This window comes from Agelaius tricolor, unplaced genomic scaffold (assembly GCF_023055355.1).
Source record: "Agelaius tricolor isolate 1412-34295 unplaced genomic scaffold, bAgeTri1.0.p SCAF_19, whole genome shotgun sequence".
In the NCBI taxonomy this organism is placed as follows: domain Eukaryota; kingdom Metazoa; phylum Chordata; class Aves; order Passeriformes; family Icteridae; genus Agelaius; species Agelaius tricolor.
In genome coordinates, this window is record NW_027269279.1 from 10228923 (window position 1) to 10248231 (window position 19309).

The 19309-nt window shown below is 38.6% G+C and overlaps 1 protein-coding gene and 1 long non-coding RNA gene across 10 annotated transcripts in view; one reads left to right on the forward strand and one right to left on the reverse strand.

The window, feature by feature from the left end:
- Positions 1-19309, forward strand: part of LOC139598204 (uncharacterized) — a 210650-nt gene that overhangs the window by 50779 nt on the left and 140562 nt on the right. The window lies entirely within an intron of this gene.
- CLEC16A (C-type lectin domain containing 16A) overlaps positions 1-19309 on the reverse strand; it is a 59723-nt gene that overhangs the window by 9485 nt on the left and 30929 nt on the right. For 8 of the 9 annotated variants that reach the window (XR_011681822.1, XM_071444235.1, XM_071444241.1 and 5 more), the window contains 5 exons: positions 16504-16624; positions 12101-12252; positions 11195-11399; positions 10321-10488; positions 4835-4981 (listed from right to left, as the gene is read on the reverse strand). Coding sequence is in view for 8 of the 9 variants with exons in the window: in XM_071444235.1 (XP_071300336.1) it covers positions 4835-4981; positions 10321-10488; positions 11195-11399; positions 12101-12252; positions 16504-16624 (793 nt within the window). In the remaining variant the exon portion in view is untranslated. Of the gene's footprint in view, positions 1-4834; positions 4982-10320; positions 10489-11194; positions 11400-12100; positions 12253-16503; positions 16625-19309 lie in introns of those variants that run through there. The other variant, XM_071444238.1, reaches the window with a different exon arrangement.

The window sequence follows — 19309 nt, forward strand, 5'->3', positions numbered from 1 at the left end:
AAATTTAATTTCAGACTGGAATCCAATATGTTCTCTGCAACAAGGGACAGCTCTTGGTACTTATTTTAGATCTTTTATCATCAATACCTGCCAGAAGCACACACAAAATACAGCTTAAGTGGCACAGATCAGTGCCTTGTGAAGTCCTCATTACCTATTGCTCTGATGTAAACATTTTCTTAAGTACTGAAGCCAATTGCTTTTTAAAAGTTAAGACAACTGTAAAAGTAATAAAATACAGCACAGATGACATTAATACATTCATAATTCTGGAAGACTGCTAACTTATAGTAAGAGAGCTTCTATATCTAATCCTTGGCATATATGAAAATAAGCACTTTAAAGAAGTGTACAGTTCCAGCAGGAGCAGCCAAGACATGACTGTATTCTCAGCTCTGAAACTTGATGATTAAAATCTGCCTAACGAGAACATTTCTACCTTATGCATAGTAACATTTCAAAAGCACATGATAATTAAAAAAACCCCAAACCTAAATACAAAGAAAAAACCAACCTGATAGCAGGACTTGCAGAACCCGACACTGATTTTTCTGTCTTGCTAAGCATTCTGCTTTCTTTAAGGGATGATTTCTGCTTTTTCAATTTTAAAGAACAATAATCTTGTAAAGGGCTAAGTTTAATCCCCAAACACTGCAAATGGGGGAGCTGCCAGTCTTTAAAATATCTGTGCCATAAAGCAGGTTGACAACTACTACGTAGGATAGCCAATGAACTTGGGAATCATAGGAGTTTATTTCACTCATGACAAAACAACTGATGCAATGCTGTGGGACTGTTTGATGCAGGTATGAGTGATAACAAGTAAATTATTTTTACAAAACATTGAACTAACATAACTTTTCCTGGTGACACATTTTTGAAAGCTCTTTTGCTGTTTAATCATCAATATATCCTCTATGTTTCTCTTAATTAACATGCAATTTGTCTTTATTTTGTTCTCATCTATCACTGTTTTATGTAAAAATTGGTGTCTATGTTCCAAATCTTATTTCCTGAAACAACTCTGTGAAGATTTACAAGTATCATCTCAAATATATCAAACCCTGACCAGTTTAAATCTGTCAACAGACTGTAACTTAGGACACTATAATCACAAGTTCACAGTATAAAAAGCTGTGTGGTTTAAGATGTTGCTCTTAAAGAAGGTAGTTGAGGTAGTTTCCTTGAAGTCCAGATAGACATCTCCCCTTTATCTAGTCTGGCTTTCTTGTCTGAAGTTCCTGAGCAACCCAGGATGCTTTTCATGCTCAACAGCTTGAGCAGGTGCCAGAACAAACAGGGGAGCCGGGAAGGAGGGGCAGAGAGGGGCACAGACCTTTGTGTGTGTGTTCAAAATGGAATGGGAAATGAGACAGAGTTCAATGTGACAGATGGCAGCAGCATTCAGGGGCTACCTTGGGACATAAAACAGATTTTGGTAACTGCTTGCTGCTCATCACAGACTGGTTACTTCCTCCTCAAAGGAGCTAATTCACATCAGGCAAGTCACTGCTGAGAAGCAGAAGAGGAAAGGCATTTTAGCTTCAACTGTCCTCAAGTGGTTAAGCTAAGGGAAAACCACTGCTTTACACAGAAGTGGGTGTATACCAACAGCTGTTTCCATACCCCAGCTGAGTGGTCAGCATGACCTGATATAACACAGACTGTGCTCATGGCACTGTCACCTCCTTCAGCAGAGTTCTGTTCATGCACAAGCCCACAGAGCAGCCACCTGCACATGCCAAACAGAGCCCAGCTTTCATGCCACATCCCTGGCAAGTTTCCACTACAGAAATTCCACATCAAAATTACATGTAAGTACTACAAAAGGGAGAATATTCAAACTCACAGTAAACTCACAGTTAATGCAGAGACACTGATCCCAAGAATGACACTATTGAATGGACACTGAGATTGGCAGAAAGTGTCAAAAGGGCTCTGGGGGTTGGGGAAAACCCTTCCTACATTCACACCTCCCAAAAGACCTAGCTCCAGGGAGTTCAGAATTCTCACTAGTCTGTAATAAGGACCTTGAGACACCATCAGACACTCAGCCACAGGTTTTAAACCACTGCTTGTGTCCATTATTGCCTGCAACTACACTAAGCAGTTTGGTACAGACCAGGGCAGCAGCTTTGAAGAATTATGCACACTTATTGCTTTAGTCTGATTTTAGGAACAGTTTCTGTGCATTAATGAGATTCTTCTAGAAAGAAATGAAACTATTAGATATGCTGCAGCTATGCACCAAATACACTTCCAACACTAACAGCCAACATATTAGTCTGACCTGACCACTGGTCCTTTGAACAGCCACATGCATGGCAGGGATTCTTGGTCCTAAAGGCCAGAGCAAATATGGTCCAGCAAAATCCCTAAGCCACATGCATGCACCTCAGTACCAACTGTGCATTATCCTACTGCAATAAAATACCTGCTCATGCACATAAAGCCACTGTCTTCCTCTCTGTAACTGCCCTCTGAGGAGAACCAAAGTCACCCTGCAGCAGGTTAGTGCAAGTTCTGATTTGGGACTGGAGCAGCTGATGCACATTGTCGGGTTCATTCCCTCTGACCTGGCTGCAGGGGACTGGGCCCAGTGGTAGGACCCAGAACTGGACCCTCACAGCCACATTTGCTAGAGCATCACATAAAAAAAATAATCAAAGCACACCCAAAGACATTTTTCCTGCACGACACGTGACATTTTGCACATACTTTATGATTAAGTCACAATGAAGGTTGAGGTGGGCAGTTCATGCAACCTAACTGGTAAAGTGCATACTGAAATCAGGCACTCCAAAATACTTTTCCTCTGGTTTTGGTCTGGGTTTTTTTCATTATTTTTATCTTTATTTTCAGGGGTGAGGAGGGTAGGGAAGAGTTTGGTGTTTATTGTTGCTTGTTTTTGGCTTTTTTTGGAAATCAATGAGCAGCCTCCTGTCATCAAGCTTTTTAAAATGCAATTTTATGTTACACAAATGCCAACATATTGTGTAAGCAGACTGCAATTTTGTTAACTACAGTCTGTGATGATACTTCAATAATTCACTATCTTTTTATACTTGATGAGTAATTGTATGTTCTGGATCTGTGCATTTTTTCATAGAAGCCAGATTATGTGTGCTTGAAAGCCCTCAGTCTGAAACAAAGCATAGTCTTGCTTGATATTTTTGTGAACTAGCTTATACCTACAGAAATATTACAGATTCTTTATTTTCATTTCCTTTACCACAGTTTTCTCTTAGATACTCTTGGTAAGAACCTGTAGCTGCATTTCTCTTTCTGACCATAGAGGATTCAAATACGGCAGAGGACACTGTACACAATGAGCCTTTTTACACTGCTAAGGAGAAATATGTCATCAAATTCATGTTTTCTTGTAGTGCAAATCCAGCCTGAGGGTTCTGACAAATGACAGCACTTCTCTGTGCAATGACTACATATTACCTGGGCCATGAAGAGACTGGGTTACAGCAATCACTTGGCAACAGAGAAAATAAATTTTTTAATAGATGGTATATAAAAAACCCCCAACTTTTATTCTGAAATTACATATTGCAGGACTAGTTTGACCATATGTTAGTCTCTCAAGGTAATACATGCTTTTTAATCTAGAGTTTGGCTGCTAGAATGCTTTAAATATTTATTGTTCCTTAATTTCCTCAGCACCCTTTCATTACCCTTTCCAGCAGTATTTCTTGCAGGGAGACTAACTTTAAACATATAAAGCACATTGGTCTGCTGACACTGTTCAGTGAAATCTAAAAAAACTCAATACTTAAAAAAGTTGCATCAGTTCCTGTAGGACTGCAACAAATTTTAGATATAGATGGGCCTTCCAAATAAAGGCAAAATGGCATCTCTTAGAAAGGGTAGCCAGAACAACCCTCTCAAGGAATGATCAACATTGTAAGTGACCATTAAATGAGGGCTTGCTTGAAAAGATCTCAAGAATCAAGTTACCTCTATTGTTTTATAACCAAAATGAGGTAAACTAGGTCACTTCTAGCATGAAAGCATTTCAGGATGCACCCTTGTCTAGTCTCCAGCCTCAGGCTTTGCCTCACACAATTTGCACTCAGAACAGACACTGCTACAAGATTCTCTACAAATACTACATAAAAGGGAGGAACAATGCAAAAAGGAGTTCCAGTTTAAGCACACCCACTAAATATACTGACCAATGCAAACACATGCAACCTACATTTGTGAAAGTTACAGTCAGTCTATTTATATTGCAGCCTCTTCTGCACCAATGAAACAGCCTCCTGAAACGTGGAGGTGTTCAGCCACAAGAGTGTTATTGCAAAAACTTTACAATATTAACATCCTAAATAATTATTTTCAAATATTTCATATTTGGCCCATTGTTATAAATTACCCTGAGGATCAGATAAACACACAAAAGCAAATGCCACCCAGTTCAAAAAAAGATTCTTCATGTGGAAATCAACTTATCCCTCCCTATGCTGGAAGGCTAACAGTGTATATTACAGATTTATTCAAAGCAATACTTCAGTTAAAACAAACCACTGACAAAAAAACAAAAACCCTCAACATTCTAAACTGTTTGTGCTAGGAGAGAAGTCAGGCAAGCAGGACATTTCACCAGTACTTAAAGTCTCTACTGAAAGAAGCCAAGTATTTAGAGCTCCAGAAAGCTGAAGAGATCACTGCAATTTATACTACAATTTACTTTTAATTGGCTTAGTTGATTAAGTGATCTAAAACCATAAAGCCCTACTCTTTGAATCCAATAACACAGCAACTTAATTTTACAATGAACTGCTCTGTATCCCTTAGTGCCTAGGCTGAAGGTGTGAGTGAATACCTGCTGGGCTCTGAGCAGCAGAAGGAGTGGACGTTGAGCTTGCAGTCACTGAGTCACAGCGCCCTGTGCTGCCACTGCCACTGGAAGGGGACGGTGACGAGAGTGGGGATGGATTGTGCTGATTTATGCACTGGGCTACAGCAAAGCCTGCAAAACAGGACAGTGAAGTTTACAAGTTAAATATCAATCTTAAAAACAGGGAAGTTTACAAGTTAAATATCAATCTTAAAAGAGTTAAGCTGTTGAACAAATTGGGAAAGGGTAAAAGCAAATCCTGTATCAAGGTGGTGCCGACCTCATGTAGTGTCCCAGAGGATGTGCCCTCTCTCACCTTCATCCTGGAAACCAGAAAAGTCTGAATGTACCTTACTGAAAACAGCCTACAAGTGCTGATCAATGAATAAGGAAAGAGAGTTTAAGGGATTCAAAGCATTTTAAAACTTAGAGATTGCACAACAGTCAAAACATATCAAAACTTTTCAATTTTTGATACAGTCAATATATTCACAGGTCACAGACCGTAACACGATAAGGAAGATAATTTAGTCAAAAGTGAACAAAAAACCCTCTTGGATAGAAGACCTACATTTTTTACTAGACATAACTTCAGAAAATTTTAATCAATCACATCTAATGCTGGCATTGAATTTCATCCAGCCTCTCACAAACGAAATTTTTTCCAGTCTGAAGATTGGAAAGGTCTATACAGTGTCCGAAAGCACTTTTTAGATGAGTCATTTTCTGGCTTCTAGTGTAATACTTCTTCAATCTCTTTGCAGTGTAGCATCCTTTTCTTTCCTAACCACCTTGCATTCATTCCTTTCTCCTTCTATAAGTACACACCTATAGCCACTCTTCAGGTTTTGCTAGCAAACAGCTTTTCAGAAGTTGATGCACTTCTCACAGCAAAAGAAGCACCTTCAGCATGGGCTGTAGGTCAGGTGAGGTACACCACGTTTCTGCTTCTGCAGCTCTCCTCCCTCTCTCCCGTGGGAAAGTGCTAATGCAGAAGTTTTTTTGGCAGTCCTGTGAATTACTGAAAGTAGCCACAATGTGGACTACAAAACACCTAACAATAATCTAGTTGCTACCTTCACTGAACAGTCAACACTGAAAGAGAAAGTATCTGACAATCAGGTAAGACTGAAAACACAGCACACACTTCTTTATCCTTTTATACAGGGAATCTCCCTTGGCAGTGGATGGACTGTTCACTCAGAGAATCTCCTATATAGGGAAGGTGCTGGTGCCATACAGGACGCAACCACCCAGAACTCAGTTGAAATGGACATGTTACAAGAAGCTCTGAAAGCTCTGAGACGTAGATATACCAAATCAGGAAAATGCTGTTAGCAGCAACACACAGACAGGCTGTGCTACAAGTGAAAACAACAGTGATGAAAGCACAGAAGAAAGATCACAAACATCTGTCCTGTTAATAATCTGACTTGATCTGTAATCCCACCTCCTACATTCTACCTCCCACGCTTACCCAAGAATTAGACTCAAAACCACTTGCAGAAACACAATGCCACCTGAATTTCTGTAGCACTGCAGCATAGCTTTAGATAGGTATCTAAATGTTATTTTTACCAAGTTAAATTACATTCATTATGTTCAAGATGAACACCACTTGAAAGAACTAAATCACTTCCAAGGCAGGAGAGATCTCTTTCAGTGAAAAACAAAGTATTTGGAAGGAGCTAATTGTCCTATAAATGTAAATAAATCCACACATTTTATTTCAGAAACCAAACTGATCGACCTACAATCATTTAGGTAAGTTAAACTGAGTTTACACAGTGACACCTGAGAGTCTGCAAAAAGTTAACCCCAAACTGAACCACCTCAAATGTGAGAGACTTCCATATGTACCACTGGCCCTGAGCACTATAGTTTTTAATCACAGAAAATGTACGTTAGGTTTTTCATACACAGTTCATAGTTTGAAATATCAGTTAGGATGGGGAAACAAGGAATAACCAGTGGACTTGCGACCACAGAAGTGAGGCAAAGCCAACTGCTAATGTGAATGAAATTAGAACAGTTCCTAAAGCCCCTGGTAGAGAAGAGCTTACATCAAGATATTTAGCTTCCCTTACAGTGCTGGTAAAAGCTGCACCTGTGGATAAAGCATTCCATATCCACAGAGTTTGCACTTCAAGGGAGAAGAAACCTTCCACCCTCACCAGAACAGCAGAAAACAGTAAACAAGGTCTCCCATGACTGTCACAGGGAAAACTGGTCTGATTTAGCAGGATTGCCAGCCCAAAGCTTCTGCAAAACAGCACTCATGGATTCATGTCCTTACATAGGAGCATTTGCTTCAAAATGACCTCAACATATTTTTTCTCCTCAGATAACTGCAAAGGAAGAATTTTAAGTGTGCTAACGGAAGCTAATTTAGATAGGAAGGAAAGGTAAGCCTAAGTAATTCAAAATACTGTAACTGGGAAACTACTGGCCAAGAAAAAAAATTCTAATCAGGAACTTCTATAGGAAATACCTGGAAAGAAAATGTGAGCAGAATTAATCATAGCTACAGGAAGCAAAATAACAGTTAGGAAGTTAATCTGATGATGACAGGAATGTTAGCTCATATTACACAAAGGGTTCCAAACCTAGGGATGATTTTTTTTCCTTCAGACTTTAAAATGAAGATGGTTATAACTTGCTCGCCATGCTAATGTTAACAAGTTTTTCTCCTACTTTTTTCTTCTCAAAACGTTATTATCATCTACTAAGATATTAACAATGAATAAAATAGTAAGAGAAATCTATTGATTTTTGAATCTTTTGCTTTTTAAAATAAATTTACTTAGTAGGTAAGCAACCACAGTTGTTAAAATATTTAGATGTACCTTTTGCTGGAAATCGTTAACATTTCCCTTAAGACATGCGGGGCATATAAATCTCAGAATAGAGCTAATACTTGAAACTAATTCTTGAGTTTGCTTGAAGAGGAAGTCATCATTTATTTACTTTCAATAGAAGACCTTTGTTCACAGGGCCCCTACCAAATCTGCTGGTTTCTTTAAAAAGAGTGTTCTTTATTTACATAGATTGCTTCAGAAGTACAATATGTTCATACATAGCTAATAGATGAGATGGTGAACAGTCCAGCCAGCTACACTATCCCTAAAATGCACTAACATTCTAGCAAAGGTCAGAAACTTAAAATAGACCTTGGAGTATACTCATAGACATGACTTCATGACGATAAAATTGATCAAGTGAGGGATTTTGCTTACGTTGTTCCCTGCTGAGAACTGTCCAGCCCAGCAGGAGATAACCACAGCATGTCCCTGCCCTTCTCACTGTGTTCAGGGAGATGTTCTGAAGCATGGTCTGTGACATTCTCATCACCCTTCATTTGTCCTGCACAAAATCCAGTTTCAAGCTATGACAATCCTCATCCTCTTTCCCCCAGACACCAAGATTTTAACTCTGCACTGTGGAACAATGAAGGAAAATGAAGCCCAGTTTGACAACAATAAGGGAACACAGGAGGCAACTGCAGGCTCTCTAGTGATATATGCAGAGCTTTATACAGGCACCATGAGAGAAACTGAACCACACAACTGCAATGAGTGTTCTTGAAAATTCTAAATCCATTGACAATAGGAATTAGGGAACTGATTCAATAGCTGTATCAAAGTTCACACACTGAAACTTGCAGGAGGAATGAGAACATTTTTGTGATTGTTAATTTCTTAAAAACCATGCTGGATGTACAGCACTGACAGCCAATACAGTCCTAACAAAAGTAGTAATTAGTCTTCTAAAAATGTTGCCAGAAAAACAACTCTGCTTTAAATCTACAAAGGACATCATCACCAAGGGAAAGCATAATTTGAGTATTAAAAGTACAACCAAATTAACTGACTGTGCAAGCTCTGCAGAACTCAAACACTGGAGCTGTAACAGTTAAGAAATGAATACATGAAGCCAGTAATTTAACTGCAACTGTTCAGTAGTTTTTTCAAAGCCACAAAGTTCTCCTCTTGAAGTAAAAACCCTTGGAAGCCCGATTAAGGGATAAGCACAAACAGATTCCTATAAAAATCACTAGGAACAAGGAAAGCTTATTCATTCCTCAGCGACGATAAGATAACAAACCCGCATTTGATACTGGTTTAGTAATCAGATGTAAAAACAGGAAATTAATCAATTTTTATTATATTGCTACCTGTCATAAAATGCATTTCAAAGATGCTGTACTTGAAATACGTCAAGTTGTGTGCCTCATTTCTTATCCCTTGTATCAAATAAAAGCTTCAAAATACTTTTCCCTCTGGATCTGCAAGTGGAAGTCAACATTTCCTGGATTCAAATAAAGGATGTCATTGCTCGAACAAACGACTATGTTGCATCATCCCTAGTATTCCCCTTCAAATTAGTAGATGAAGTCATTAGTTAGGAACACAAGTGCACTCTCCTTTGAGAAAGCTGAAACAGTAACAGTGGACTCTTTACAACCACACCTTTTCCATGGAAGTCTGGTCAAATAAGGAAAACACTCCCCTCACACAATATACACTTGTCTCTGAAACACCTGATTGACAATACCTGTGGTTTTATAATTTCTGTTCCCCAGTCAGGTCTCAGGTAACTGAGCTCCAATTCTAAAGCAGTAAAACATCTGTGTTCTAAGTAATTTGAATTCTGTGTATTTGAATTCTGAATCACATTTAAAGAGAAATACTGAGTTCTGTGAAATGACTGGCAGCAAGTGGTAACGAAATCTTTTGTATAATACAGCACAATTAAGTACTTTCAAGCAGTATGAGATTTCCCTTTAAAATTACTCAACCCAAAAGGAAAAACATCACCTGGAAAAGAATTTCTGCAGAGAAGTCAATTTGTGAAACAGACAATAAAGAGATAAAAAAGCAAAGAGCTCATTGGTTTAGAATCATTCCTTTAATCCCAGTTCCAAGCTAATGTTTTTTAGGAGTAGCTGTGGCCCTTTTCTGTCTTGCTCACTCTGAAGGAAATGAGGCAGTGCACAGCATTCCAGCTGTTCTCACAATCCAGCATGAAAACATTCATAACCAAATTAAAGGAGGAAATACACACAGCTCACTGGGACTGGTCAGAGAATCTAAATGGGAGGTGCTGGGCTGCAGCTCCAGAGCTGTGTCCAAAACCTGTAACTTCAGCTGAAGGCTGAACAGGAAGATCCAGATGTGTTGCATAAATACTGAGTATGCAAAGCATGATTTAAACTAACTTGATTTGTAAGGAAGACAAGGTATTAAGACATCTGGGGAAACTGCCATGGAAGTATTGCTCACAACATACCCAGAATACACACCCAGGTATTGTTTCTCTCAAGAGTAAATTTTGCCACAAGCCTCATCCTGGAGCTGTTTGCTCAGGAACACACCACAATAAGCTTTTCACTGCTTGTACAAGTTACAGTACAGTTTCTGCAGACAGAATTGCCAAAGCAAAACCTGCTTGTTAATGAATGCTAATCTTACCTGGGACTTTGTCAACAGATGCAAAGACAGAGCGCTGCACTGTCGGGTCACTGCTCCCACGCCGGGACTGGTCGTAGAATCTAAATGGGAGGTGCTGGGCTGCAGCTCCAGAGCTGTGTCCAAAACCCATAACTTCAGTTGAAGGCTGAACAGGAAGATCCAGGAGAGCTATGTTTAATCACAATTGATAGTTTTTGTTACTCAAATACATAAAAGGAAAAAGAGGTGACAAGAAAATTGATAGTTTGTTCAGGACCTAAGACTAAACCAGATTTTAGTATAACTTGCTTTCATTTGCCTCTTAATTATGGTAACAAATGCACTGACAAACTAAAGAGTCAGTGCTTCTGGCAACCTTTTCTACATTGCTGTCCTTACCACAGTCACACTAGAGGAACCTCAAAATTTCAGTGGAGAAGAAAAAAACCCCAGGATTACAGGAAGCCCCTTGCACTAAAAAAACATGGGAGTTATTAGCAATAAAAAAACCCCTTTTGCTTTTCCCTGCAGAAATAAAGTAATTCATTAGTTACAACAGAACATTGCAGAAAGCCATTTAAAGAGACAATCAGCTTTCAAATGGAAAATAAATGCCTTTGCATTACATTCAACCTAAAATTTTTAATATCAAGTAGTAATATCCTCATACTTGCTTTCAATTTTTTTTACATGAAGCAAGGCTTAAAAGTGTGACATATCCACTTTATAAATTCAAAATTAAATATGAAACTAAATCTATTCCTTGGAAACTCAGCCCTGATTTAGAGCCTTCTGTGGCCCACCACTCCTCAGTGTGCCTCAGCCTGACATTACAGAGTGACCTGCAATGACAGGCAAGTGCTGTCTCCCAGAGCCATTCCAGGACAGCACCCACCTGCTATTCTCTGCATTTTGGTGCGCCGGGCCTGGATGCGGCCTTTGGCCAGGCGCTGCTTGGCGATGATGCAGCGAATGTGATCGGCAAAGATGAACGTGGCCTGCAGGATGGGGAAGGGCTTCGAGTGAGGGCTGGAGGCAGGCTTGTGAATGATTATGTTCAGGGCTCTGCTGTCATCCTCCACTCCAGTCACCTGCATATCCTAAAGAGAAGCAGAATGCAAATAGTTAAAGAAAAAGTAAGCTTCTCTAAACTACAGATTAAATATTAACATTGAAAGAAAATATTATGAGAATGTCCCATTAAAGCTCTTACTAAGACAGTTTCTGTGTTAAAAACCCCAGCATTATAAAACCAAACCACACTCTGCAAGTTGTACAACTTGGATTTACTTCTTCAGAAATCAGTATTCATAGAGATTGAGTTAAATTATTTGAGCACAGCAAATTTTCAGGAAATACAAACAGCAATGGTTAAGGCAAGAAAGAGACAAATGAGAAAAACTTCCTTAGATAAGCACAGATCATTTTGAAATTACAACCTGTCACTGTCTCTACCTGTGTAGGAAAATCAGAACTCTAAGTGAGTTCATTAATGTGCTACTTGAGCAAAGTGCTTGGAACACAATCCTAACCAGATGTGACTTCAGTGTTCAAATGAGCACAGCCCAACAGATGTTAAGGAAGTTGCCCCACCAGCAACTGTCTCTGGTTACCTAAGTAAACTTCTTCAGAAAATCAGAATTGTTTTAAAAGGCAGGAAGCAGAAAAAAACCCAAAGAAACAAGGAAGCATGGTACAGAGCTTAAATATATAAGCTTATACTGGTATTACTATTTATCCAACATAAAATGTAGATTTTCAGCTCAGAAAAGCTGGCCACCCAAACTACAACTTCCCTTACCTGCAGAAGGCCTGCAAACTTAACTACTCCCCATCCAAGTCTGGCAACATCTGGTTCAACCAAACTCATCTGGTAAATATCCACAGCCAGGAATCTTTGAACTTGACCCCCATCCTTTGTGACGACTGTACAAGCAATCAGATCACTGTTATCTGAAGGAAGGAAGGAAGGAAAAAGGTTACATAACACTGAAGTTGAGGATTGTGGGGTGTGCGTATTTTACATAACAGAAAATGTTAACATATAAAAATATAACAACCTTGACAACACATGGTTAAAGCTTCTATTCATATTTTTAATAGATATTTTAACTTCCCTATCATAGTTACATAGAAAGGGCAGGAGAGATTTTACCAACAGTGGTTCAGACATACAAGTTAAATATAAGATGGGTACTATATACACCTTGCTTTCTCTTACCACCTTCATTACCTTTCAGAAAAAACTCCATCTCAGGGTTGAAATTGCAACAGTGCTGATTTCTCTCACTATGTGAAGTCTCCAGAAATATTGTTAACAACCACAGCCGGACCCAACACCACTGCAGGCCGTTACTTCTACCTTGTTACAAACTTTGTCTCCTGACACAAGCTACTTTTCTACAGGTTTGAAACCTATGCTGGCTCTTGGACACACTTCAATTTCAAGATTATTTGGACTCTTCAGGTAAATTGTAGCAGTGTTTTGACAATGTTTGATATTTCATTGACTTATACTGAACAAACATACTCTCTCTTACTCCAGAAACCCCTCCAACAACCCCCAAAATACATTCTCTGCCATTTCCTCACTGCCTTGTTCCAGTTCAAACCCATTATTAATGAAAAGGGACTAAATCACCCTCTTCACACCAGCTGAAATCTACCAAGCAACCCCTAAACTGGCAGTGCCAACCTGTGGCAGAGCTCTGCTAACTCTACTAGAAGTTGCTTTTTCCTTTGCTTCATACTGATACTTTCATTCCTATCTTTGATGCACACAGGTCTTTTCCTCTCTCTCATCTAGTACAACTTACAGCAAGTATAATATTGTGAAGGCTATGCAAACAGTAGAACTTATTTACTCATCCAAACATCTAAACAAGCATTTAACACTATTTTTCATACTAGAAACATCTGGAAGATAAATTACAAGTGGATGTGTACAGCTCTTCACAGTGGCAGGTCATATAACTATAGACAACAGCCATAAATTATGGTCAGGAGGTGGAAGAAATTCTTTTGTGCAGCAGGTTACCTAGAGATGTTGTGGAATTTACATCACCAAAGGTTTTCAGGCTTCAAAAATCAAACCAACTTCATCTTCCCCACAAAAAACCCCCCACAACACAAGTGAGAGATCCTTTCCAACTAACATTACTGTGAATCTACCAATTACCCTTTACCAGCAGGATCCATTCAAAATTCATTGGGTGGTAGGAAAGAAAGGCATGAAATATAGAACCCTAACACAATTAAGAGGATAATTAATGCTAACCAGTGTGAATCTACAGTCAGCTTTTGAAATTTGAGAGAACAAGTTTAATCAATAAATGCAATACATGCAGGACATGATTCAGTTAACATGAGGATTGATTGCATTAACCTTCTCACAGCCCTGGAAGGATCAAGAAATCCATAAAGGATTGGCAAATATTACTGTAAGAAGCTGTGGAGGATTTATTCCTGTTTAGAGAAGGAGCTGAGACACCAGGCAGAACTGGATATTTCTTATTTTGGTATGCTTTATTTCTTGCCTCTTTTATTCTTTAACCAAATTAATCCATCAACATAGTTATTTCAGTTGACTTGAATTCCTGGAGCAGTCCTGTTCTTCTCAAGACACAAAGTGCTTGGATTGGGACTCCTTCAAACAGGAGATGTCAGGCTGATGACTCTTTTGGGAGATTCTCAACTAACAAGCCACCAAGTAGAGTTGTGGAGTTCTCAAATACTAGTTTTTGACCAGTATTTGCAAAGTTTTTAGTGCAACAGTAAGCAGGTTAAAATACCTGCTGTACAAATTCAACTGCCCTACTTCAGGAACTCAAAGGGCAGAATGCCTTCCAGAACAGAAAGTTTTTATTTTAGACCTGACAACACCTTGATGTAAAGCATTACTGTAAGTCTTGAAATGAAATAGAAAGGAAAGTTACTCATTTACTAGGCAACTGTTACAGGAATCCTTTGAGTCTATACAACTGAATGTAGTCCATTTACATGACTGTTTCTAGTTCACAGCTGCTGAAGAGTCAAACTGTCATCCTTGATGACAAAAACAGAAGAGAAAGTGTGGTTAAACACATTTTCAGTGAACTGGTATAAGAATACTTACAGCTATGCTATGAAACAGCCAGAGATACCCAGCCACATTCAGATGAAAATATCAAGCCCAGTAAACTTCAGTACTATTCAAATTTGGTCTGATTACAGTGAACTAGGCTGAATGGCTTCCTGGTGTGACACTGCTGCAGGGAACTGGAGTGCCTCTTCTGAGATTAACAGCAATGGCTAATTTCTCCTCATGCAAAATGAAGCTTGTAACCAGTTTGGACACAACACCTTCATTACTTGGATCCAAAATTTTTGTGAACTTTCTCCAAGAAAAACCCAAGTTTTAGGAAATACAGCAAAGGAAGGAGAGTTCATAGACCTCAGCTGCTTGCAGTGCTGAAGATGTAAATTAAGGGAAAATAGTGTCTGTGTTTATAAAAATATTTGCCTGAAAAGACTGTATTGCAAGAAATCTTTATGAATGTAACAGCTACTCGATGTGGTCTAAATGCACCTGATCTGCCTTGGGGCTTGATCTTTAATGATTTTATAATTTCCAGTCATTCCAATTCCAGAAATTATCTGCAGACATTAAAAGCTCTTACAGAAAACTTTTAGCCCTTTGTATGCACAGCTGGCAGCCCAAGATAAGCATTAGGCTGGAGATGGTGAACGCAGCACCCCCCACTTCACAGGAAGAACTGTTCCCAACAGCAGGCAGCCCTTCTGGGATGATATCCAGCTCTACTAAACAAGAAACCAAGCAGTCAGGAATCCACCTTGTTCCCACGAAGTACATTTAGTTCAAGTTAGAGGATGTGTCCCTTTATACACCTGTACCACACTCTGGGTTACTCTCTTTGCCACAAATAATGACAAACTGTCCTGGACACCTTTTTTAGGTGACCCTGCTTTGAGCAGAGGGGTTGGACTGGATGATCTACTGAAGTTCCTTACAACCTCAATTATTCCATCATAAACTTTTCTGAAATATTTAAAAAAAAATGTTGACTGTGACGGCCTTTTAGAGCCTGCTCACTCTGTCTGCCAAGTATGCAAAGAAACTTAACTATAATGTTACTTTTTTTCTGTTTCAGCAAAGAAATAACAGCTTTAAATGTATCCTCATTTACCTCTTGGCCATGGCATTTAAAACATTAAATACCAGAATGCTGTTACCACCTGAAACCAAGCACTGAGGCTGTTAATTTGAGCTGCCAGTGACTTCCCACAGTGAGCTGCTCAACAAGACTGAGAACACCTCCAGCCTCACAGGCAGTCTAAGTGAGATAGTTATCACAAAATATGCAATTGCTTCAAAACTACTGACAGTAGAAAACACTGCAAAGTAATAGTAGCTGTAATTCTGGTGACAGCATATCCAGCAGTATGGAATGAACCTTTTGTGGAATTACCTGACTCTCTGTTCATACATTTATATATATTAATATAAACTGGTGACAACCTTGTAACTACACCTAAAGGTTCGCATTTAACATATGTGCATCAAAATATTAAAAATGCTTCTTTATAAGAAACTTGAATCTCCCTCATCAAGCTCACATAAAACATCATCATTACATTCAGGCAAAAGGAAAAAAAGAGCTATTTTGATATAGTTTTGTGGGATTTTTCCAAATCAAAACAGTAGCTGAAACTATTACTGGATCAGCTTAACCTCTACTGCCCTCTTAAAAGGATTTGTATACAAACAAGCATAAACACTGAAGGCATCTTAATGTTCCCAAGAATTTTAAAAGCCTTGTATTAATAGAGATTGAGGAAAACTTGTTAAATCAACCACACCTCCAAAGTGATATTTAAAAAAGACAGACAAATGTAATTTTTTGGGTCATGCTTTGCCCACTGCACAGCCTCCTCCCAAGGTATGGCACCTATGCAATCATGTGCATCCTGTGTGCTTTGTGCCAAAATGCTGATATTCTCCTTGATATTCTCCTGTCTCTCTTGTTTGGGCAAAGATTCCAACTGCAAAATACATTTTTATGCTGCAACACACAGTGGAACCTCAACACTGGGCTACTTCAATTCAGGTAGTTTAAGTAAGAACAGCAGTAACAAGCAGTTTAGGAGAGAAAAAAGTCAGTAATTTTTGTATCAGACTATTTAGGAAATTAAGGGGCTACTTACTCAAATCCAGAACATCATCTGCCTTGATCAGATCTCCCTCCCTTGTGAGTGGTAACTGAGTTTCCAGCTCACCTTGCAGGTGCAGGGACAGTGAACGGAGCATAAAGAAAACTCTGATTGCCTTGAGAAATGAAAGAAAAGATTATCAGAATATTTTTACACCCAGTACTACATATTTTAACAGAATCTTACAAACATATACTTTGGCTTTTATAACTCCCAAGTTTGCTGTCCAGTAGTAAATCTTTTTAATATATTTAAAATTGAAATTAAAATTTTAATAGCTTTTACATTGGAAAAGTAGAATGTAATTTCCAACTTAGTTACAAAGGAGACATGAAAGAAGCTGAAACATGCCATTTATTTTCAGTGAAGTAGAAGCAGCAGAGCCTTTGTCTCATTGGCACACTTAGATTGTGACTGATAGGGAAGCAATTACAGGAGCTGTTTAAGCAAAAACAATCTTGGAATATTTTTATTTAATCATTATTTAAGACTGATTGTATTTGAAATACTTCTATGCTACAGACATCTACACAACCAACCTTCAGAGACTCTCACATTTGGAACTTAAAACTGTAATAACTTTTCTGGCCAAGTCTAGCTAACATGTTTACAAGTTAAGAGAGAAACAGAGGGGATTTCTGCATTTTAATTTGCTGTTCTCACTAAAACTAGCCACATGTAACTTTCTCAGAGCACTTAATTTATATTCTCAGAAGGTCTTCATCAGGGCAAAGCATTCTGAAAGCTGCAACAGTCCCAAGAAACTTTCAACAGCTGCTCTGTGAAATGAATATGCTAGTTTTGATTTACAAATTCATGACATATGGTATGCAAAGACCCAAAGTGTCAAAGAACAATCATTTTATTAGCCACATTTTGAAAGGCCCCATTTATAATCCTCTTTCCCTACAAGAACTGCATTTTCAGTACAGCAAATGAAAAATCATTTTTTATTACTTCCGGTGTTCTGCTTTTTAAGAGTTTCCTACACAGTAATTCTGTGGTGTACTGCAAATTAACTGCTGCTTTACAGTAACAGCATTGAATTCATGAACAGCTGCAGTGCCCAGAAACTCCCAGATTGCAGGAAGTACTAGGGAAAACAAATCTAAAGTGCTTTAGGGAAAACTCTTCACTCCTCTATTTTTAAAATCAACAGAACAGTGGCTCCTGCGAAGTAGAACTGTGAGTGTTTGAGCTCTCTACTGGCAGTGCTTCCAGGAACTTCTGGCAGAACAGGGATGAAGAGAGGGAAGCCATGTATCAGGTTCTTCCATGAAATGACCCCAAAGCAATGGCTTTGGGATGCAGTCGAAATTTAACAGGGCAATATCATTATGTGGAGCAAAGGACATCAAGGCTATCTAACAAAAATATGATGATAATACTATTTAATTCATGAGAACAGAGTCACTTTAGAATGTGAGATGATCACTCCCATTTAGGCAGACTGCACTCTAATGTATTGTGGATTTACTGAAATTATACAGGATTACTATAAAGCAGTTTCCCTACCCAGTGCTTCAAGAAGAATTCAAAATATTTCATTTAATATTTGCAAAATTCAATCAAGAACAAGAAAATCTTGCCATTTTTGGTAACCAAATATTAAACCCAACAAGGTTTTTGTTTGGGTTTGTTTTTTTCAATTTGGAGGGCAATCATCGCTCAGCTTTCACTTATCTGCCCCCTCAAACCTCTTCCACCTAGACTGCATTGATTTTTATCACATTCATTTCCTATAAAACTAATGACACTCATCTCCAAACATGCATTCACATTTAGTGCAGAATAAAGTACAGGAGTAGAAAATAAAATTAGAACTTTAACCTTTGCAAAAAAAATAAAATGAACAAGAACATCAGATGAAATGGAAACTGTGCTGTGCTTCCTATAATACTGACAGCCCACTGTTGGTTACCAATCTCAATATATTGTGCCTAACATATTTTATCAGATCTCAACAAAACAATAGAAAAGTTCTGTGGTCTAGAATTTTTTTGGCTGATTTTTGGTTTTTTGGTTAACTTGGAATAAATATGGATTTCTACCTACATTAAAGTATTATTCACTATGATGCTGATTTCCTCATCTATATACATGTTCTATGTGCAAAGAAACAGCAATTTGCAGGGAAACCTACCACTATCTTACTATATACCCAAGAAAAAGTGTTCTTAGTGATTCAAAAACTTCTCACAAAGTGAGATTTTTGAGGGCTTCTCCTAAAGTTGTTAAAGAGGAGAAGAGCTGCCACTTACAGGGACTTTCCATAGCAAGGAAGATCCTAACAGCTAAGAACTCATAAGATAATCAAAGTTCCCTTGCTAGTGAAATAAAACTTAAGAACTTTTTTTAATCGTGTCAGAGCATGCTCAGAATCACATCTTGTTCCATTTGAAACCATCCTTAGAACCTCAGCAGGTTGAGTGGCAGCAGCAATGTCCCAAGGGGTACCTGAGTCCAGCATTTTGTCATGGCACGTCAGCCAGGGCAAGGCAGCAGCCCAGGAAATGAGGAGATACCAAGCCCTGAGTGCAATGTGACTGGGGAAGGAGCACCAACAAGGAATCATTCTGGGAATTCCTGATCATCCCTGTCATCCCAAAGGATCTACAGGAATATTTGTATTGATTTTTTTATTTCCACCAAGAGAAGTTAAGCTATTCCTTATTTAGCACATGAAAATCCTGGAACAGTCATTTCCCACTAATGTGCATTTCTAAGTATCTTTCTGTTGAATGCCTCAGAGAATTTCAGGAAGCATTCCTGCTTTCTAAGAATAACACTTTTCAAAATA